Raw genomic sequence first — 24500 nt, 5'->3', positions numbered from 1 at the left:
TGTGTGTTCTCTCTGGTGACCTCACTCAGCCGTACCAAAATGCCCTCATTAGAATATCAGCTCCTTCATCCTTCCCTCTGGGGATCAATATAGCTCGTATCAGCGACATAAGTGTTGGTACAATTGACTTAGCCATCTTTGTGGCTGGATATTTTCATTCTCCATCCAGCAGCTCACTTCAGAGGAGCCGCTACATAGTAAAGGTCCCAGTCTGCAGCAGCTTCTTCTACAGGGAGTCATAACTTGGACAGATCAACTCTGTGCCTGTTTGTTCCTCAAACAAAGCCTCAGAGGAGTGTGTCTATTTTTTGGAGTAGACTTTAAAGAAGGAGATATGTGAATACATTTAATAACCTATGCGGTGCTACCTTTTTGACTAGAGCAACCCTCCCCATCACCAATAGTGGTACTGTTTGCCAAAACCTCACACTACTTCTCAGGGTGGCTATTGCTGGTTTAAAATTCCTTTCCAATAGGACTTACTCCGTCCTATAAATGCAGACTCCCACATATCTCATGGTAACTGGTTCTCTTTTAAGTTTGTCAGTAATATGCTGGGGTCTTATCCTCCTTTCAGAATGGAATATAAGGTATGTACCGGATTACCGCTAGTTTAGTGTTAGTCCTCATAATAATCTAAATGGTTCCAGTGTACCGTGCCACCTAACATATCCGCTTGCTCTCCAAGCAGAAATAACCGCATATTTTCTGCCAAGACTGATGTGTAACGAGGTAGGTCAACTGTTGCAAGGCCCCTGTAGCACATCCCCTGTCTTACAATGCTTGTCAGCAGTCCTGCAGCACAGGCCATGTTTGGACTTATAATTAGTATTACATTTTGATTCCTCACCAGCTATAGTGTTTATTGAGCCCTGGAACAGATTATGCAAGCTCAGAAGATCACATTATTTAAAGCTGTGGGCCAGAAGAGTTAAAAACTCAGCGGTGGAGTGTGAAATGTGGTAATCACTGCTCTTTAATGTAAACAATGTGTATTAGAAGCTGTACACTAGTATATGTATCTTTAAATTATAAATAGCAATCAGACATATTATACATTTATAATGGTCCTACTAATTGGTACAGGTAGGCTTGATAACCGTGGATGATGGCTTGATTTCTTAATACGGGTGCATTATAGGTATCGTGATGATCTGCTTTTGGCACTCTAAGATTGCAGTTGTGCCTAACCTAGGCACATAGTTGAGGCAAGGAATGATTGTTTTCTTAGGAGACATTTCCATATTGCTTTTTATTGTTGAGGCCTCACAATGCTTTTTAGCTGTGCTTCTGAGAAGGGAGCTGGCTAAATTGTTCACTAGTGTTGAGTACTGGTGTTGTGAAGCCCAGGGAGTGTGCTCCATACTTGGGGCAGCAGCGAGCAAGCGCATCTTGTGCTTACAGTTAAAAGGGAAAAAAGTACGAAGATACCTTCAAAGTCTGTATACACACATCTATTATCTTGGTCCTGGTTTGAGAACAGACAAGGTTGTCCTGCTCTTCTTATTTCTCGAAGGCTGTGGATGGACCTTATTTTCTTCGGTAGAATGTTTAAAGTATGTATATCTGAACTGAAAAGCTGCTAAGTCCCCTTATGAAATGAGGGAATATTAGACGTAGGACCATTTTTTATCTGAGGTTTCTCAACTGGTTATACAGTCTGAGGTTGGATTGTAGGTGGCAAGCCCCAGTCGGTGGATTGCCAGTGTGCGATGCCGACAGCTTAGAAGGATATTCCTTTTACCCTGGGTAACCAGGGAAGTACTCTTGGGGACAGGGGTAATGCTGCCCTGTCTCTAGAGGTGTAGCATTTGTCTGACGGCTGTGGTCTGGATTCTTTGTGGCTTGGCACCAGCTTTGTAGCTGGTGAGTCCAAGTAAACTCTGTTTGCATAATTTAGCCATGATGTGATTTCTGTATTCTGTGACGGCTCTATGAGAGCTATAGGTAGGGGGGAAATATGCCATAGGATTCTAATTTTGTAAAATGAGCATCCCTGCAATTTGTTGACATGGTATTGAACAGAGAGGCCGGAGTCCTTGATGACACAAAGGTGTTTTAGTCCAGTTGATGTATTTTACAACTGTACCATTTCCTGCAGCCTAGAGGATGTAGGGATGTGATTTTGCCAGGATCCTCAGGTTAGTTTTAAAGTTTTAGAGGAGTTGCATTTGAAGTGATTTTTTACATCCATTATTTAAAGGCTCGGAGCATTACCGTAAGCATAGAATTCTTGATTTTAGAGAGTTGTTTCTGCTTCAAGTTGATCTGTATTTTTGTTGGCGTAATTTAAGCATGTTAGCTTTAATGGAATAACATGGTTGGAAAGTAGAGCGACGTATAAGTTTAAAAAGTAGGCAAGCGACTTTTGTACTCTGTAAGAAACCTTTTGGACAAGTGTGGGCAGAGGAGCTGAATAGAGGCAGTGAGACAATTTGAGGTATAGCTATATGGTAGAATTTAATCCGGCTCATAACTGAGCTCACTGTATTCAACAATTATCTAGGCATTGACAGGAATTTTGTGGTCCACCATGTCGAATGCAGAGGAGAGGTCGAGTAGAGGATAGATGGCAACCACGCTATTGATGACAGAGTTCCTGAGGTTGTCCATGGTAGAGATTCATGCTGAATGAGTGCTTCAGGTCTGAATCCATTCTGTTTATCCGACCGAAGACTGTTTTGCTCCATGAAAGATAAGATGGTTGGGAAAATGCTGCTTTTTCAATGAGTTTACCTACAAATGGTACAATCCCAATTTCTTTACTCTGGGCTTAACTGTAAGATGTTTAAGTTAATTTGGATATTTACTAGTTAAGAGGGAGGAGTTGATAATCTCTCTGGCTGGTATGCCAGCAAAGGAATCTAGTAGATTGTTTTGAAAATATTTGGGGAGAAGGATCCAAACGTGGGTCTGTTATGTTGATGCCTTTGATTAGATCATAGTTTTCTTTTTCTGTTAAGGAGCTGAATTAGCACAGCTTAGTTTGTTTACTCCAGGTAGACTGGTTTAGTAGATATAGTGGTTCAAGGGCGCTATTACTAGCTTTCCAGAGGAAATAAGATTCAAGGTTAGCAGCGTTGTTGATGCAATGACTTGTGGTCACTGAATTCCTGACAGTGTTTTGCACTTGTTGAGGCGATGGTGGGGGGGTCATACAATTTATCGTGAATATTAAAGACCTCTTTGGTTGGCATATGGCTTCAGAGATGTGTAGCCGTTTTTAATTGTGGTTCTGTTAATTCAGTACTATCTTTTGAGGTTCATCATTAAGGTCTAACATCATCCTCCAGGGCTTTTTGAGAGATCCATTTTTTGTTCTCCTGACAGATTGACATTTGAGCTCTAAGAGCCTTTTTTCCTTAGAGTTCTGTCCATGTTGCTTTGAGAGGAGTCGATGTGGCAAATGCTCCTGTTAACTATTGGTAATGTGTTTTATGGACATTTCTGGTTTCCAGTTAATGGAAACAGAGAAATGGTCCTCAAATAAATTCAGGTTGATATGTCTTCGATGATAAACCACACAAAGAATGAGATAATGTGCTGGATACGCTGGTCTTATTGACAAGACAAGAACCAAAGAGAGGCTCTATTGTTCATAACGGATGAGAAAGCACATTTAGTCTCTAGTGGGATGCTTCATCGTAGGCGGACTCACCCCACCTTGATAGGATTATACTATCTGGGTGGCCTACGCCTCAGTGAGAGGAAGTCAAGACAAACACAACTGGATAAACAAGGAATCCATATTATGGTTAAAACAGCCCTCTGTGTACATTATTTTTTCCTGGACCTTATAAAATACAGTTGTGTTGATGTCAGAAGCCGTTTGGATGTTTCTGGTAGGCTGAGTGAGAAATGGATCCTATTAGTATTGGCAGGGCGCAAAGTGGGCCGGATCCTGCTGGTGCTCAGCACAGGCAGTTCTAAAAAGATGCTGCAATAGGTCCCTATTGGGCTCTCCATTTTCACCCTCAACCTCAGTGAGAAAAAATAAGCTTAACTCTGCAACAGTACCACCCTTCACTGCCTTTGATGTGACTTCAAAGAGACTCTTTATAGTTCTTTTATAGCCTCCTCATGTCAGAACTGAAGCATTTTCAATATGCTATACAACAACACATAGTTGTTGCTTATATATCTTATGCAACTAACAACCATCGACAAAGCCAATAGTTCTGACTTGTTGTAGGTGTAAAGTTACTTGTTTTATATATCTGGATGCAATGACAAAATCAGCAAAATACCAGTTGAGCGGCACACTATGCTAAGCACAGATTTTCAGTTTATGTGCTTTTAAGCCACACCCTTTGATACATTGGCCACGCCCCTTTGAGAGACGTTCCAATGTATTCATCCCACTTAAAACCCTGAGTATTGCTATATATATATATGTATACATCAGTTATGACTCCCAACACTGTGCTTTGCAGACAGGTAGCACCTACTCTGTGACAGCTAAGTATTAGTAGTTGGGTTATGATTAAAGGTTATAGTTTGACAGTCCCATTTATTATGCAGTTGTGATAGCCTCTCAAACAAATATATTATGCAGTTCCATATATGTGGAGTTCCATCATTGCCATGTGTTCTCTGTTTATCTTGCAATAGATAAGCAGTTTGATAGTTTTTTCAGATAAGTTGATTTATTAAATAGATACATATGGAGTGTTTATGCGACAGGAGGTTTGCTATGTATTGGAAGAAGAGAGGAATTGTGCTGGTTAGATGTTTGTTGGAAAGACATTATACCATTTCTTCTGTCAGTATTAGTTGTATTTGGACGTCATGAAACTGCCATTCAATCAAGATAAATAGAGTGTTAGGTCTGGGTTGTGCACACCTCCTGTTCAATCTGGTATTTAGCTTCTAGGTTGGTTGTAGAGCTATTCATGCAGCTAATTTATTTATTTAGTTATTTCTTTTGAGAGTTTTATATAGCGCGAACAAGAACCTTGCGGGTATCAGAGCGCTTTACAAGCAAGATGTCAGAAGCAGATAAAAATATAGTAGAATATATATGATTGAGTGTAGTACATAGAAGTAGTTACTAATAGAAAAAAACATGTACAATACAAGGTTATATACAAACATTTTAGAAACATAGTATCCCTGAAAATATAGTTCAAATCTTGTTGCGAGAGATCCAATACAAAGTAGTCACTAAAAAACCGGATATAAAATATTTCACGTAAACTTAGACATGACGATCGATTTCACTTCTTTTTTGGGGTTAGGGCATTCCAGATCCTAGGGGCCATTCCTGAGAAGGATTGGTTATGTTTTTTTTCTTGGTGAATCTTTGCGGTTTCAAAAGAAGATTCTTGGAGCTCCTGGTGGATCTGTTACCAAATGAGAGTGACAGTTTTTGTGGACGACACATTCATATTCTACTCTTGGGATTACTAAGGCTTGCACAGACTCTTTGAAGTCATTTGCAGGCAAAAAGGGTTTCAATGTTCTCAGGTTTATTTGAAAATGTGCTCCTTTTGTAGAGGCACTGATATGTTTCTGCATGTTTAAGTTACTGTCTAGCGTTATTCCCAGTGATTTTGCTGAATCGACAATGAGTGGTAGACCTTTGAGTGCTGTTAGGTGATGCAGCCAGTCGTGAATGATGGAAGAATAGTTGGGGGGAGCGATTAGGAGGAATTCAGTTTTGAGGGTGTTTAGTTTGTGATCTGTTTTGGAGTAAGGAAGTGAAACAGGTAAGTACAGAGCCGGAAAAACCCATTCAGTGTTTCAGGAGGTCTAGCAAGTTGTCGTTTTTGACTGTGTCAAAAGCCGAAGATAGATAGGTCAAGCAAGATTACTAAACAAGTTTCGTTTTGGTCAAGGATTTTTTGTGCATTGTCTATTATGAGTGTCATGGCTGATTCTGTACTGTGACCTGCTCGGAAGCCAGATTGGTATTGGTTGAGCAGGTTGAAATGGACTATAAGCTTGCCCAACTGTGTATGAACACATTTGTCTAGGATTTTGTCCAGAGTGGGGATGTTAGATATTGGGCGATAGTTGTTTAAGTCCGTGGGTCCGCCAATGGCTTCTTTAAGATAGGGTATACCTGTCCTGCTTTAAGGATATCTGGGATGGTTGTTTGAATGAGGGATGTGTTTATGATCTTGGTCCACAGAGGTAGTACAAATGGTATTAAGTCTTTTAGGTAGTTTGCGGGGAGAGGGTCTGTGAAGTGGTTGGAGGGATTCAAGGCCATCAGAATTTTTTTGTATAGATTCTTCACTGTAAAAGTTGAAGGAGGACCATGAAGCGTTGTGTTTGAGGTCAAATTTTGAAGAACTGAAGGCTGGGGCTAGTGGTGTGCTAATTGGAGGGACTGTTTCAGTGTCCGTGAGGGTTATTAAGTTGTTGAGCATTTCTGTCTTTATGCTTTCCGTCTTCCTAGTAAAGAATGCGGCAAAATCCTCGCAATTGGGTCTTATGTCTGGATTATGCTGGAGAAGGGTGGGTGTGATCACGTCATGTAGATGTGTTGTTTTCAGCCACTGAGATTAGACTTGCAAGAGGTATAGTGATCCTCAGACAAAAATTAAGCTTGGCATTCAAACAAGATAACACTCACAATGAAAGTTTTACTTTTTCATTCTGCTGAATCAAAGACAGATTGAATGGATAATAGCTATGCAGGTTGTGTAACCGTTGCTGTAATCAGGCTCCTAATGGGACTGTGAGAAAAAAATTGCAACACTACCTCCAAAATCTTCTGTTTGAGACCACCTTTCCACCACATGGGCAGGTCAAAGCCAAAAAGACTCTTCAGATTGTACTGCCCATGTTTGCGCCGCATAACATTGCAATGGGGAGAGGGCTCAGCAAGCTGTCTCTATCATCAATCACCTCCAGTCATTACCACATCCAGAAAGATAGCACAGAGATAAGATAGCAGGCTCCACACCACCGAAATATTATCATACGTTTCATAATATTAATTTTTTCTATCACTATAAATAATACAGAAACCATAGTCGCAATTATAGAAGGTCTGGGGTATAGAAAACAAGACTGCAAGATGATGTACATATGACTGTGACACTCCCTAATATTTACAGCCTCCAGTAAGTACTCCATAATTACTGGCAGAATTACTGGGTAACCTTTCTCTTTGATGAGAGCACATTTCATAGTTTTGTCCTCCAAGGACTGTTTAAACAGGCACCAAAGACAATTTATGGATATTACCCATCATGTAGAAACACTGTCATTTGGTCTTATGGCCCTGAGCTGCAAACTAAGATAGTAGACACCGCAGAGCTCCTCCAGTAAATTCTAATGTCCCTTAACCCCAACAAGGCTGACCATGAATGCCATATTCTTTGCCCAGAACACAGGAATACCCAAAACCTTAAAACCTGCCCTGGCTGCCATAACAAATTACCTGCCCTTAATGTTGGACAGGAAAGGACAGGGACTGCTTGCAGCTGCGTCCTCATCAATTCGAGGTCCCTGGTCAAGCATAGTACTGAGTGTGCCTCCTTTTTGGAGGACAAGGGAATTATAATTGACTTTGTCACAGAAACCTGGACAAACGATGCATCCGGTCCTGATCTAGTAAAAGCTACGCCACCAGATTATCTCTGTTACTCACTAAATAGAGCACAGAGAAAAGGGGGTGGACTAGCGGTTATTCACCACAATACAATTACGTCATCTTTCAACCCACTAGTTGATGAAGAACGCGAAGCCTTAGAGTTTTGTCTCTAACTTACACACCATGATTCCTTTAGAGGCACTCTCATCTATAGGCCCCCTGGCCCCAGAAGACGGTTCGTAACTCAAGTAGGCAATATATATTAGAAATAGGCTTAAACACTACCTCATACACAATTTTGGGCAACTTTAATTTCTACCTGGAGCTAGTCGCGGACCCTGACATTGCCAATCTGATAGACCTGATATAGGGCGGAAATCTAGAACAACTTGTAACTGGACACGCCCATCAAGCAAGTCACACTCTTGATGGAATTTTTTCAAACAATCCTCAGCTATCCATTACAAATCTTCGCCCTTTTACATGGTCGACCATAAGGCTATACCGTTTTAAGCTCATCACACACAACCACTCGGGAAATAAACCCCCCCAAAAATTTCTGGAAACAAGAGCTTGGAAATGTATAGATGATGAGGAGCTACTTGGACTGCTCTCGGCAACGAATAACCAGCTCCCTACAGATCTGGACCAAGCAACCAAATTCTACTCAAATTGGCTAGAGGTAGGAGGGAATAAGCTAGCCCCCAAAACGCGGGTACGCATCCACAGGAAACAGCCTTTCTCACCCTGGTATTCACAGGAGCTCAGGGACCAAAAACTAGTTTGCAAACATAGGGGAAGAAGCTGGAGGAAAGATTATAAAGATGAAGATAAAAAGGAATACAAGCTGAGCATGGCTCAATACGAACAACTGCTACAAAGCACTAAGCAAAAGTACTTTACGGAAAAAATTCAGGAGGCCAAAAACTCGCCCAAAGTGCTGTTGAAAACAGCTAATATCCTAGCCCACCCTAGTTCCCCTCCCATCCCAGAGATTCAGACTTATGCAATAAGATAGCCAAAATCTTCTTCGACAAAGTTAATGCCATTTTCCTCACCTTCTCAAACACAAAGCCTCCTGATACACCTACTCGCCGGAAATAAATAAAGGATAACATCAAACTTAACAGCTTCAGCCTTCTCTCAGAAGGGGATACCTATAATCTCCTTGCCAAAGTGAAGTCAGGCCCCCATATGACCCCTGCCCGATAGACATAGCAAAACTAGCGTCAAAGATAGTGGCTGATAAACTGACATCTATCTTCAACTTAATGTACACAGAAGGTTACTTCCCGAAAGACTGGAAACAGGCTTCAATTTTACCCCTCTTGAAGAAACCCAACTTGAATGCTAAAGATCCGAATAATTTTAGACCTATCTCCAGACTACCCCTTCCTGCAAAAATAATAGAAAGGAATATGAACGCCCAACTCAATCAGTTTCAAAAATCATCTCAGGCTCTGAATCCGACCCAATATGGAGTCCGAGAGAGCCACAGCACGGAAACTGCACTCATAAAGTTCACAGAGGAAATATGGACCATTGTCTATCAAGGAAGTAAGGCAACTCTGATCATGCTGGACCTCTTGGCGGCATGATCCATCTCTTGGTCCATCACTGGTGGGCTGTTTAGAAGAAATAGGTGTGAAGGCCATGGACCAAAATCTCCTCAAATCCTTTCTCTCAGAAAGAACCCAAAGGGTCAATCTGGACAAATTTGAGGCTGAAGCATTCTCTTTTCCCTGTGGAGTTCCACAGGGTTCTTCATTAAGTCCGACACTTTTAAACATTTATGTGTCCTCCCTAGCCCCCCTTTTGAATCCTTTGGTTTTAGCTTGATATCCTACGCAGACGACACCCTAATTGTGTTGGTGATACGACCCGAGCTGCTACAAGACACCACATCCAGACTACAAGACTGCATGAAAGCGGTAGGAACTTGGATGGCACAAAATTGTTTAAATTAAACTCCAGCAAAACGGAGGTTGTGCTTTTCGGCAATAATCCAACTTTCTGGACCCCTGACTGTTGACCGAACTCCCTAGGACCACTTCCCTCCCCAACTAAAAAAGATTAAGAACCTAGGAGTATGGTTTGATGATACACTTAGTTTCAAGGACCAGGTGAACTTCGTGGCATCCACTACTTCATACTTCATTAGATTATGCAAGAAAATAATGCCTCTGCTACCTAAAGACGCACAACAGACGGTAGTTACAGCATTGATAATGTCGAGGTTAGACTATTGCAATAGTCTCTACCTCAGGTAACAAGAAGAAGTAATGAATAAACTACAAATGCTGCAAAATGCAGTGTCCAGACTCCTCATGGGCACTCCAAAATATGCATCAGTTAAAACAGAGATCAAAAAACTTCACTGGCTACCAATTAGGAAGCGCACCCAATTCAAGGCACTATGCCTGGTCTTCAAAGCCCTCCAGGGAACAGGCACAGACTTTTTAAAACAAAACTTCCACTGGTACTTACCTAAAAGAGCATTCCGGTCCTCAGATGCTAAATTGGTGATGTTACCCCTGATGAAAAAAGCTAGCTGGGGCGTTAGAAGCTTCATTGCCAATGCAGCGAAACAGGGGCGTAACACAGGCCCACGCATCCCCCGCAGTGCGGGGGGGCCCTCAAGCTCAAGGGGGCCCCTCAGCACTGCACTTCGGCTTGAGCGCTCCCAATAGAATCCGGCGGGGGCCCCTCCACGTACCTGGCAGGGGGGCCCCCTCAATTATCGTTACGCCACTGCAGTGAAAGCATGGAATACCCTCCCAATACATCTGAGACGCATGACCAATCTGATGGCCTTCAAGAAGGCTTTAGAAACTTGGCTTTTTACAGAGTAGCTCACGCAACACACAATCTTATGATCCCTCTTAAGATCTTCACCCTAGCGCTAGGACACCTCCGGGTAACAGCTGCGCTCTACAAATATAATTAACATTAACATAACAGCTCATTACATTAATTTTTGGAGGGAATTTTAATTTAGTTCAAAGACCTGACTTGGATAGAACATCTAAAGTAAAAAATGTCACCCCATTACATTCAATGGCTATACTTAATACCATGATTCAGGAACTAAACTTAGCCGATGTGTGGAGAATTAAGATGGGGCATTAGAAAGGCTACACCTTTATTAGCAAGAAATATGGCCATCACCCCCACATTGACTATTTTTTAATATATCAACTTCTGCTTGAGGGAGTTAAAAATGTCCATGCTACCCTCTATGACTATTCTACGGTATGCCTTTCTTTGAGATTTCAGGAAAAGAGGGCTATAACAAGGTGGACTCTGGATTGGACAATTTTAATCGATGAGGCTGTCCAATCCAAGATGCTAGAAGAGGTTGCAACCTTTTTCAAAGATAACAATGGGTCAGCCAAAATTCAGGTAATTTGGGACACGTTTAAGGCGTTCCATAGAGCCTTGGGTACATCCATTAAGATGGGGAAAAATCGTGGTTCTAGGCATAAAGAGAACAACCTCCAGAAAAATATTCAAATTAAGGAGCTAGAGCTGCAAAAGGCTTCCTTAGAATCCTTGAGTAAGGTGCCCCTTCTCACCAAGGAGTTAGAGTACCTCCGACAAGAATATCAGGGTGTTTTGGACCATATCTTATTAAATAGATGGATGGAAGGTCAGTAAACTTAAGAATTTTTCATATGGTGAGAAGAGTGGCCGGAGGTGACTTGGAAAGCTAAAACCGATAAAGCTCGAAACCAAATAAGTAGCCAAAAAGAGAGTTCAACTGGTCATATAGTAGACACCAACACAAAAATAGGGGCGTAAGTGCGTGGTTATATGGCCAAATTATATAAAGAGAATATAATGCCAGGATTGGAAAATATTGAGGAATTTCTGGGTAATGATAAACTCCCGTCCCTGAATGCTTATCAAAGAGAGTTTCTAGCCTCTGAGATAAGCGAAGAAGAGATTCGACTACAGATGAGAAGGATGGCAAGAGGGAAGGCAGCCGGGCCAGATGGCCTTCCGATAGAAATATACCTGTCTCTAGAGGATAGCATGCTATCTGTGTTTAAAAAGCTTTTAGATACTATTTTGAGAGATGGGGAGGACCCCCGCCATCTTGGGCTGAGGCAACAATAGTTTTAATTTTAAAACCAAATAAAGACCCGTTGCTAGCAGAGTCCTATAGGACTATATCCCTGTTGAACACGGATTATAAAGTGTTCACCGAGATATTGGCAGCAAGGGTTGCTAAGACCATTAAGAGTGTAGTCCATAGAGTTCAGAGAGGTTTTATTCCTGGAAGGCAGCTCAATGAACTAACTTACACAATGCTTGGCGTAGTGGATCTTGCAGAATCCTTTAACCTTCCAGTAACACTGGTGGCAGTTGACGCTGCTAAGGCGTTCAATCAGGTCCACTGGCCGTATCTCTGGGGGACCCTAAGAATTCTTGGATTCCCTAAGAACCTAATAAAAGCGGTCCGGTAACCATATAGCGCAATTAGACCTAGAGTGTTAGTTCGCGTGGAGTTAACCGATTGGTTTAGCATTATTCGGGGAACAAGACAGGGATGCCCGTTGTCCCCTCTGTTATTCAACATTTATATTGAACCCTTTGCAGATTTAATCAGACACGATCCATCCATCCTCCCATTCAGATATAAAGACTTCGAGGTCAAATTAGCTTTATATGCGGACGATCCTATTCTGTATACGCTTAATCCCAAGGAGGCTATTCCTAATTTGATGGCCAAAGCAGAAATATTTGGAAAGGTATTGGGATATAGTGTAAATAGAGACAAAACTGAAGTCATGGGGTGGAACCAAACGTCTCAGACCTCTGGGGTAAAACATCAGATGCGCTATCTTGGCATTATAGTCATCCAGAAGTTACTTGTTGTCCCTATGGTTAATTGGAGGAAGATCATCCAGGAGGTAGGGAGATTATTGATTAGATGAGAAAATGTACCTCTTAACCTGTATGGCAGGGTCAAATTGATTAAGATGATCGTACTTCCTAAGGTCACTTTTCTTTTAAACACTATACCCCTCCCATTCGAAAAAAAAGAGGTAGCAAAGTTTGGGCCTCAAAAAGCCCTCGTATATCCTGGAAAAGGTTGAGGAGAAAATTGGAGAGGAGGGGACTCACACTTCCAGACTTATGGGTATATGCACATGTTTTTCATTTTAAGAATTTACAGATGCTGCTAAATAAACCAGATGAGTCTGTATTAGGTATTCTCTATGGGGCAATGCTTAGTGATTCGGGGGATCAACAAGAGCAGTTATTTTTTAAGTTTGGGGACCCAATTTTATTTTTAAAAGTTAGACTGAAGATTTTGTTGCAGGCAGTGAAGAATAGGGTTTATATACAGAAAAAACATGGAATACCCTACTATTTGGATTATGCACTAATTTGGGGTTCCCCCGGCACTCCAGCATGTTTAGTCGACTTGCTCAGTCTACCACTGAAGCAAGCAGGTATCTCACGTTGGGGAGATTTAAAAACAGGTATGGATCTGATTACTTGGGAAACTCTGACAGCATTCACTCATGGACAATTAACCAGATTAAAATTTTATCAACTCTCTGCTTGGTAGGCTAGGCAAAATTGGGAGGAACATACGGACGATGCTTGGTTAATTGAAGCCATGAAAGTCAGGGGTATTAATAAAGAAGTGGCTTTGTGGTATCGCACTCTGATCGAAGCAGAAGACGATATAGACCAGGATATCCGAAAGCCCTGGAGTGATGATGTGGGTAATATCAATTTTAGTGAGGCTTGGATGGGCTCTTTTGCACTGCTTCGAGAGACAGTTAAACCCGCGTTTATTAAACGAAATTATCTTTTTACCCTATACCGGGTATATTGGTCCCCAGCAAAATAACAACATTTTCTGGAACTCAGTATGTTTGTTCAAGTTGTCAAGATCCTTTAGCGCATGACCACCATATGTTTTTAAGCTGCCTTAGATCACTATATTCTGGATCGATCTTTGTGAATTTTTGTCGGATGTAATTGGAATTCAGTTAGAAGTAACTCCCTTACTTATATTTTTTGGAATAGGCCAAGACAGTATCTTTTTTCAAATAAAAAGGCTGCAAGATTAATTTTGTTATCCTTTTGGGAAGACGAGAGATCTGCAGAGCCTGGAAATCGGCAGTTCTACCCCTCTCTTCTGAGTGTAAAAATAATATTATACACATAAGCCAACAGGACATGGCATGTGACCCTAGAAGTCGGGAGAAAATATGGGCCATGTTGGTTGATTGGTGTCAGACGAACGGGGTCCAATGATTAAGCCAATAAATAGCTGCCGGTCCTAGTCCCCTTCTTCTGCATGCTATGCTTGAGAGGGGTAGGAGTGGAAGCAGCTAGATTTCTTGTGTGGAAAGACTACATTCCTGTCCGGCCCTCAGTAAGGGAAAGTGAGTATCTCTAACAAGTTAATTGGCAGAATAAGGACCAAAAAAATAACATTAACATAATACGGGGTGTATTTAGAACAACTCATCCTTATCAATGCGTTTTTCAAACTATGCAGTCCTTTACCACTACAGATGTAGCCACAGCTGCATCTATGAACTACCGCAAACACATATATGATGTACGTGATCAATTGTCAACACAGATGACGATTATGGTCGTTGCCAGTAACAAATATAGCATTGGTCTGAATTGTCCCCTTTCTGTTGTATTGATGAGGCCTTGTATTTTAACCTGTTCCACGCTGGTGACGGAACCGCTCTGTCACAAGCACAGCCCACCTGAGGCTCGTGACGGAGCGGTCCCATCACGAGTACGGGAGCGCCGCGTGGCCCGCCCTCCTCACTAGCGCTGCGGTTAAACAGAAGCCGAAACTTGTAGCTGCCACATGTGACATCTCAGAACTATATGGCCTCCTGAATTCCAAATAATGCAAGCCTGCAAACATTAGCAAGATGTTAATATCTGAGGGTATGTGTGAAACTGATATTTGGATGTAAGAAATAGGCTATTCAATTTGTTTTCAAGTAAAGCACAACTGTCAAAGTGCATATAAAGACAATAATACAGAAGTAACACTTTAAAAAGGAACTGAACCATTGCCCTGGTGCAAAAATAAAAGTTAATTCTACCACATTTATCACTGTTAGTGTTTAAATGATCTGTATGACATTCCTGTTTATGTGAGAAAACAACTATGTAATTTCCTAATGTTTTCAAAATCGTGAAATCTATCTCTTGGCTCAATTGTATTTACTGACCTGTATTTACTGGTGTTGATACCAGTGGGGCATTTTTGTATTCACATTTTTTTTCTCTGGCAGGCACAAGTATCATTAAAGGAAGCCTTAAAGATCTGCGCTACATTCCGCGGTACCTACCTGGACGTGAAGGTTAAGGCAGATGAAATCAGCTCCAAAAAGAACGAGGAGAACATCAACAATATGTATGGACAAATATTTTATTTTAACCTAAATATGTATCAATTGAAATACATTCAGCTTGAATTGATTCTTTCGCACATTTCAGATTTTGCTTCCCATATTTATTTATTTATATATGGTGATAGCCTGCAACAGTCAGTAAAATGCTTGGCTCACCTGTGAAAGGTCTGGAAGGATGAATGTGGAACAAGTCATCGATTTACCACTCTTACCTCTTGAAAGGTGAAAGCGTGTGGACACAGCCACCCATAAGCTAGTTTCACATTTGAAATCAGGATCAGCTCGGGTGTGGTCGGTTGCATGCGAAGCTGCTGTCTCTGAAAGAGAGGTTGACCAGAGGCGCAATTAGTCACATGTCAGGCCAGAGCCTGAGGAGAAAGGACATCACCCATAGCCTATGAATATGCTTATTGTGCCAAAACTAAAGGGCATGATGGACGGAGTGCTGAACATTGCAAGCACTCACCCCCAGTCAACTGATCTTGGTTTAATCCATCATCATTCTTTGGCTCACTCAAGCAAGGGACCCACATCTGGGCATACCATGCTAACTTAGGGCGATCAAAGCAAAACCAAAGGGGATGATGTAATCCCCTTTAGTTGGCAGGGTTTGCCCAGACGTGGTTCCCATGCTCACTTTGCCACTGGATTCAAGCTAGCCTGGCTTATGACGGCTGATTAGCCAGAAACCTGTACCAGAATGCTTGTTTCCGGTCCAGGGAAAACATGGCTTGGCAGTTCTGGCTGGACTGTACCCATGAAGCACAGGGTCAGACTGATTTGCATATGGCCATGTCTGAACTGGAGTGGCAGAGTGAGCTACAGAATGATGATGGATTAAACCCAGATCAGTTGACTAGGGGTGAGTGCTTGCAATGTTCAACACTCCGTCCATCATCCCCTTTGGTTTTGCTTTGTTCTCCCTAAGTTGGCAAGGTGTGCCCAGACGTGGGCACACCTTGCTCACTTTGCCACGGGATTCAAGCTAGCCTGGCTTATGGGGCTGATTAGCCAGAAACCAGTTCCAGGATGATAGTTTCCGGTCCAGGAAAGACATGGCTTGGCAGTTTGGGCTGGACTGTTCCCATGAGGCCCAGGGTCAGACTGATTTGCAAATGGCCATGTCTGAACTGGGGTGGCAGAGTGGGCTAAAGAATGGTGATGGATTAAACCTAGATCAGGTGACTGGGGTTGAGTGCTTTCAATGTTCAATACTCCGTCCATTATCCACTTTGGTTTTGCGATGCTTATTGTGCCTTCATGGAACCATGGTTTCTGTATCCTGAGATCAGTATTCATCTTAAAAACGCATTGATCAGTACTACCCATGTGCTGGATCTGCAACACCAAAGAAAGACCTATAAAAGGCAATATGTGTCCTATATTTTTCAGCTCGTTTAAAAACACAAAGTGTATGAAAAATACTTTAAAAAGCCTCATATAAAAAAGGATGAGAGTAAAGAATTGATAGCAGCCTTCCTCTGTAATCACAATTTGTAATTGTATCTTTAATAAAAGGGATACATTGAAGGAAAATGTTCCCTAGACCTTCAGCCTAGCCTAGCACTGTCCCTGTAAGGCTGCCTCAGGACCCCCACAATACAGCATGCAGCAGAGCTGACAGTTTTACTTCTAAACATAGGATCTTGCATGCCAAATTCTGATTCACTTGCTGTGTTTTCACTGGTGAAGTGGGAGCCTTGTTTGCAAATGTTGTGAATATACACTTGGTAGTGAGCAGGTGATAACAGTTGGTAATTACTTCTGCTGTATTAAGGGATCTTTATTAATATTTGTTAATAAGGAGTAGAATTAGCTAATCTCTATCTAAAAATCTGTTACTTATAGTAGCTACCTGAATTAATCCAAAAAGAAAAGTCAAAAGCATCTGTGGTGCGTGCAAAAACGGAAAACGAAGCACTTCAGATCTGTGGTCAAAATGTAACCAAGACATTGAATCCAATTGAACTTGAACTAGAAATCCATTTAAAATGTATCTCATCTCACCAATATAGTAAGTATAGCTCAGGGGCTTGAATTCCCAGCATACTGAAGCGCTTAGAAGACAGCCTTACAGCTGTGATAGAAGGAGATTGAGTCAGACTGGCTTTGGACTGAAATTCCACGTTTTATTTCTTTAATAAAAAAAATTTACCATTGCCTTTGAAAAGATTTTGCCCAAGTCTTGCTGTTCAAAGTTTGCTAAGTGCCAAGGTGTATTACTGTTATCAGTGGTTACCTTAACCATTAAATGCAAAAGAAAATCAATTGTTAACTAAAAACAAACAGTATTACAATTGGTAGTTCCCAGAGCATTGACCCTGGTTTTGAGGCAGCTTCTTTGGTGTCAGTGTGGGTCTGGTCTTTCTTTAAACCCTATATCCTGCGTAATGGACACCCCAGATTATGTACATCGCTGCTCTTCTGTTCTGCACAACCTGACTTCAGACCTTTCGTCGCTGGCCTCTGTGGCTTGGAATAAGGGCCACCTTTCCTCTGCCAATATCCAGGAAACTGTTAAGATGCACCCACCTTGCAATGCACATCCAACAAGAGTAATGAGAGGTGTCACACTTCTACAAAGCTACAACCGACCTCACACTAACACGAAGGCAAGACACATATCTGGGAAAGAGGAATGGAAATGGAATACCATTACACTTGCTCACTAACAATATTTGTATTGATTTTGTTTCACAGCGCTCTGGAAATGTACAGGCGTGGTTTGCATTTGTATGATAACTGAAAATAAATGCACTGCCTGATTGTAAAACTATTTTTACCAGGAGCTCAATGCACCAAATAAATCCATTAATTTTGATAACATAGCACCATCAGCTGGCATAGTGCTTTCATCCCACCTTATCTTCGTACCTGCTGTTCTGAGTTTAACCAGACATGTCGCTTGATCTTCTTCAATCAGATCCCTGCCAGGCCTACCATGTGCACAAACGTTTTCAGGAACAAAATAGATCTTTGCATGACAGGGACTTTGTGAGGGTCTCGTTGTGATCATGTTCTCTATTTCTAACAGCTCCAAGAAACCCACTGATTCCTTATGGAATGTGAAGATGTACGGACCATTAGCTGCGAAGTTCACCTGGCGAGAATGGCCCCCCAACAAAAAGAAACAAGGAAAAGAGAAGGACAATGACAACGAATGGCTGGATTCTCCTTGGCCACCACACAGTGCAAAGTGCTTTCAGAATATGAACATGTTCATGGAAAGGTGGGTAGAACAGCTTACTTCATCTCTATGGCTAGGAACTTTTAAAGCATTTATACCGCATGTGAGCCCAGTTGGCCTTGCACATTAGAACATAGGCAGCAAGCAAGAATTCCTTTGCTAGCTGTTTCATGCTATAATATGGATAAGAGTCATAACATATTTTCTATTTGGAATGAAGGTTTAAATTGATATGTATAGTTCCTATTTGGTACCCATTGAATGCTTCTCTTAATTTTTGAAAATGAAAGTATTGCTTCTACTAGATAGTATACCACTACTAAGCATCATTTACTGGTTTTTAATGTGGGCTCACACGACTTTATGGATTCATCTCCAGTCAGGCACACAATCCTGAATAGTAGCACATGTTCTCAAGGTCCATACATTCCTGAAGAAGTATTTCATCTGTCCATTGGCCAAAACACATAGATGTGGTTTTCTCCAAGTTGACCACATGCTTTGAGGAATACATCTACAATTGAAACCAAGCATTGGTGAAGCTAATAGGTCTGACGTAGGCAAGTAGGTGCAATTGTTTAGTAATTAAGTACTCAACCAGAATACAGAGTAGTAAGTAGAAGCTTTATTCAGGACACGTGCCGCGCAGCGATTAGCAGAGAAGTACAGCAGGAATTAACTGAACGTGGAAATAGAAGTCTCCATCAACATTCTAATAAAGAATTTAGATGGATTAGCACGAGGAGGCTCGCTTCAGCTGCGTTCCAGTGACGAAACAGAGGCTGTAAATGTCTATCCCAATGCACTTGAGAGAAAACAACAATCTTCCCTCTTTCTGCCGGTGCCGCTAAAGGAAAATTGCCTTTAAATGTCAAAATAAGTACCTTTTCTCCAGGACGAGAACTGGAATTACTTCACCTCGTCTTTCTCCAAAAAGGTAATCTTCTCGTATTTCTTCTGTATCGTGGGTTCTTCTAACACTTGTCCCTTTTCCATAAATTGATCGTCGCCGCAATATTCTGTAGTAATTAAGTACTCAACCAGAATACAGCATAGTAAGTAGAAGCTTTATTCAGGACAAGAGCCGCGCAGCAAACCAGCAGAGAAGTACAGCAGGAATTAACTGAACGTGGAAATAGAAGTCTCCATCAACATTCTAATAAAGAACTTAGACGGATTAGCACGAGGAGGCTCGCGCTAATCAATAGAGAAAAATGAAACCACTACATTATTCTCTTGCTTATACAAAAACAAAAAACACAAATAAACAATTAAAGCACAATAAAACAAATAATGGTTACCAGGTAGAGATCTAACGAAATCTTGCAGGAACAAATCGTTGTCTATTGCTTCTGCGCAACACAGTAAGGGAATGACCAGAATTAGAAGAAACTCCATAATCACCAGCGGATTCATCCATTAAACCTTTACCACCCAAATTTCTCATAATTCTTGATACATAACACCACTGCTTGTTGGTCATTCTAACAGCATTTCCTTGAATTTTTTAAATAACCATTGGATCAGAAAATGTTGAGCTTCCTTTCTTTTTATCCATAGGAAACGTTACACGTACTATGTCACCAACAGCAAATGAATTTGAAATTGTTCTTTTTCTCAAATCAAAATAATTTTTTTGCTTGGATTGTGCTAAAGATACATTTTCTCTAACAACAACAACGTCTATGTCAGCAACAATAGAATTCATCTTAATCCTTTTGGACATCCAACCCGGACAGATTTTTGAAGATGGTTTTCTCCCACTTAAAAGTTCATAAGGAGAGACTTTGGTGGATGAATAGGGTGTTGTACGGTAAAACCACAACATAGATCTAACCGCATTTTGCACATTACATTTACCTGCTAACGCCCACTGAACACAATTGTTGAGGACACGGTTCATTCTTTCAACCAATCCATTCGTTTGTGGATGATAAAGCGAACTTTTACAATGAATGATACCACTTTCTTTCAAAAATTCTCCAAATTCATGACTCACAAACTGTACACCATTGCCACTTACAATGGTTGATGGAAACCCCTCACGTAAGAATATATCTGTTAGAAATTCAATTACATTCCTTGAATTTGGCTCGCCAATGAATCGCACCTCAGGCCATTTAGAGTAATAGTCAATTGCTACTATAGCAAATCTCGAGGAAGATGGAAGAACATTAAACGGACCAACCAGATCAATACCAATCTTATTCCATGGTGAATCAGGCAATTCAATAGGTTGTAAAGGTGGTGTCCTTACAATAAAACTTTTTTCTGCTCCAGAACAAACTACACAATCACCCACGTATATATCTACATCTTTATCCATTTGGGGCCACCAAAAATATTGTCGTAACGTCCTCTTAGTAAGTGTTTTCCCCAAATGTCCCTCATGTGCCCCCTTTTAACCAAACGCAGTTTCAATGTGTCAGGGGGAATTAGCCTGTCATTACGTACCAACAATCCATCCTCCACAGAAATTTCTAAGGCAACTTTCACATACGTTTTCAATGCAGAAGATACATTTTTTTCTCTGGGCAATCCTTCCTTGACATGCTTAACCACACAAGAAAGCAATTATCCTTTGCCAGTTCAACTCTCCATTCTTTCTCACTGATAGCATACATGTCATCTAGTATTAGACTTGCAATAAAACATTCATCTTCGTCCTCTAAATCCACCTCACATTCTTCAACAGGAAACCTTGAAAAATAATCAGCCCTCACATTTTTACTCCCTGGGATATATGATATATCAAAATCATATTGCAGTAGCTTTGTAGATAAACGGTCTATCCTCGGTGTTTGTTCCCTCAATTTTTCACCTGAAAGAATAGAGACCAGTGGACTATGATCTGTACGTATTTGAAAATGTCTTCCCCAAATATATGGATTGAATTTCCTTACTGCCCACCAACAAGCCAACAGTTCTCTTTCGATGACTGCAAAATTTAACTCAGTACCACGTAAGACTCTTGATGCAAATCCTAATGTGTTTTCCACTCTATTAACAACTTGAGTCAGAACAGCCCCCAACCTAAACCACTTGCATCAACAGTGATAGTGCACATAACACTATGATTAAAAGGCTTTAAAATCTTATGACAAACAAGCTGTGTTTTAATCCACTCAAACGTTACAAAGTCCCAAATGAATTGAACATCTTTTTTAAGCATGTTAGTAAGAGGTTGAGCTCTTGTGGCATAATCTGGCACAAAACGAGAATAGAATACACAAAGTCCTATAAATGACTGAAGTCCATTCTTATCTATTGGAGCTGGGCTGTCAACAATGACCTTGATGAGTGCAGGTCTTGGTTCTATACCTTGCTCTGACAATATATGCCCCAAATATTCAATCTTATTGACATTGAAAACACATTTTTCTTGTTTCAAAACAACACCACAATCTTGCATGACTTCAAGCACACGGTAAAGGGCCTCATCATGCGAATCATTTGAATCACCATGGATCAGCCCATCGTCCTGAAAGACGACCACACCCTTGATACCCTTAAGCATTCCTGACATAATCCTCTGAAATAATGCTGCCCCAGAGGCCAACCCAAAAGGCATACGACAATATTGAAAAGATCCAAAAGGTGATACAAAGGCTGTGAGATGTCTGGATGAAGGATCAAGAACCACCTGGTGGTATGCTGACGCTAAATCTAACTTAGAGAACAATTTTGAACCACGAATCAAACTCATGTCAGCAATCTTTAGAAGTGGATGAGAATCCACCCAAATATTCTTATTCAGGCTACGCAAATCCACACATACGCGAAGGTCACCATTTTTTTTCTTTGCGACCACTAATGGGGACAACCATAACGAAGATTCTATAAGTTCTATGATCCTTTTTTACACAAATCACTGAGTTCTTTTTCTAATTGATCTCTAACGCTAAAGGGTACATTCCTCAATCAGTGTTTTACAGGAATCGCACCTTCTTTCACTTTGATAACGTGTGAGAAATCTTTAATCTTCCCAAGACCTTTACTAAAAACTGATGGCTAGTGCTCAGACAACTTAACCACAAAATCATCAGAACCAACTACAGAGACCTGATTTTTGGTACCGGGTCGTAACACCATCGTGAACAAACCCTGATGATACCATCCTAAGATTAACAATCCCTTGATGGCGACATACATTTTTTCATGTATAGTCCTTGCTCTAAATTCCATAGAATCTTCAAAGAATCCAGCCAATTCAATTTTCCTCCGTTCGTAAGAAACTTGGGATCTATCTGGAGGCATCAAAGGACGGGAACCCCAGACCTCTGTAAACAATTCCTGCGTGATCATCGTAATGCACGCTCCGGAATTAACCAGCAAATTGACTGTTTTCCCACCAATGTTAATGTCTATATATGGATCAACACATTCAGAGCAATCCTCTGCAGAACCAGCCATGTTTCCAACAACAACAACCATGTCTTTTAAATCATCTTGTATTCTATGAAAATTGTTGGACTTGGCCCTTCTGGCAGGTTCACCCCTAAACTTTTTGCTTTGAGAATGTGAATTGGAGGTAGTGATTTTTTGTTTCTGCGCACTTTCACTGTGTCCCAGTGGAAAGTGTGTGCGCACTCTGAGTGCATGGAGTAAGGTTGGCCTGCCCTCCCTTAGGAATGCATGGGGAATGTCTGTGTCCCTGGTAGTTTCTGATGCGTGAGGTGTGCAGGCTCGAGTTTGGTATGTGCGAACTCGTGAGATTGAATGCTGTGTAATGATGTATGCGGCATGTATGTGTCTAGTGGGAAAGTCCCACTTCTAGACATGGCTGTGTGTGTGCAGTAAGGGTGCTGGCGTGTGATTGGCTGGTGAGCCAGGCTCCATGAGTCATCATGGGTCTGCCCAGTGGTGAGTGTTGAGATTAGCACGCTGATGGCTGGGGAGGAGTGCACCTGGGTCCTGAATAGGGATGGGCTTTCCCCACACAATGCTGGATCCGCCCTGTGTGGTGCGTCTAACGACCCTAGCCCTGCCAGTGAATAGAGTGAGGGGCTGAGCACATCAAGAGTGCTCACCAACCAGCTGCTACTGGTTTTCCCCCTCACCCTGTGCCAGAACAAAGGATTTACTAGTATAAGAAGGGACTGTGTCCCCTAACAAAATGTTCTCTTCCAGGATCCTGTCTGAGGGGGCTGCTGCTGTTGCTGGGCAGGAGGACCGCCACTTGGATTGCCTTCCTGCCTGGAGGCCCAGTGAGCTGGCTCTGTGCCCAGCCTTGACCCTTGCCGGCCCCCAGAACTTTGCTGGAGCGATTTATTTTGTCCCTAGCGCTTCATTTTGCTTAAAGCGCCTGGGAGAGCTTTTCCCTTAGCATCCTGGTCTCCCCTGAGCGCCTGGGAGCGCTTTATCTGTTTTCATAGCGCTTGGAGCGCTCTAGGTTCACTTAGTGTGGGGAGCCCTTATTTTGACTGCTAGCGCTCGAGGGGTGTTATTTTTCCTGAGCGGCTGCCACGCTGCATATTTGCCTGCCTTATTTTAATCAAGGGAACCCACCCCTCTTCAGCCCCACAGCAGGAAAAAGAATTCCCCGCCGGCCAGGGGATCTGCCGTGCGTTTTAGCTGGAAGGGGGTTGTGTTGGACTTGGCCCTTCTAGCAGGTTCACCCCTAAACTTTTTGCTTTGTGAATGTGAATTGGAGGTAGTGATTTTTGGTTTCTGCGCACTTTCACTGTGTCCCAGTGGAAAGTGCGTGCGCACCCTGAGTGCGTGGAGTAAGGTTGGCCTGCCCTCCCATAGGAATGCATGGGGAATGTCTGTGTCCCTGGTAGTTTCTGATGCGTGAGGTGTGCAGGCTCAAGTTTGGTATGTGCGAACTCGTGAGATTGAATGCTGTGCAATGATGTATGTGGCATGTATGTGTCTAGTGGGGAAGTGCCACTTCTAGACATGGCTGTGTGTGTGCAGTAAGGGTGCTGGCGTGTGATTGGCTGGTGAGCCAGGCTCCATGAGTCATGATGGGTCTGCCCAGTGGTGAGTGTTGAGATTAGCATGCTGATGGCTGGGGAGGAGTGCACCTGGATCCTGAATAGGGATGGGCTTTCCCCACACAATGCTGGCTCCGCCCTCTGTGGTGAGTCTAACGACCCTAGCCCTGCCAGTGAATAGAGTGAGGGGCTGAGCACATCAAGAGTGCTCACCAACCAGCTGCAAATGGTTTTCCCCCTCACCCTGTGCCAGAACAAAGGATTTAGTAGTATAAGAAGGGGTTGTGTCCCCTAACAAAATGTCCTCTTCCGGGATCCTGTCTGAGGGGGCTGCTGCTGTTGCTGGGCAGGAGGACCGCCACTTGGATTGCCTCCCTGCCTGGAGGCCCAGTGAGCTGGCTCTGGGCCCAGCCTTG

General features: G+C 42.1%; 1 protein-coding gene across 1 annotated transcript in view; it reads left to right on the top strand.

The window, feature by feature from the left end:
• LOC147729704 (uncharacterized) overlaps positions 1 to 24500 on the top strand; it is a 363931-nt gene that overhangs the window by 89353 nt on the left and 250078 nt on the right. The window contains exons 9-10 of the mRNA XM_086954024.1: positions 14839 to 14960; positions 17993 to 18187. Of these exons, the coding sequence (XP_086810150.1) occupies positions 14839 to 14960; positions 17993 to 18187 (317 nt within the window). The remainder of the gene's footprint in view (positions 1 to 14838; positions 14961 to 17992; positions 18188 to 24500) is intronic.

Source organism: Lissotriton vulgaris, chromosome 2_1 (genome assembly GCF_964263255.1).
Source record: "Lissotriton vulgaris chromosome 2_1, aLisVul1.2, whole genome shotgun sequence".
Taxonomy (NCBI): domain Eukaryota; kingdom Metazoa; phylum Chordata; class Amphibia; order Caudata; family Salamandridae; genus Lissotriton; species Lissotriton vulgaris.
Note: the sequence above shows the minus strand (reverse complement) of the source record. Positions and strands in the feature narration are given on the sequence as shown.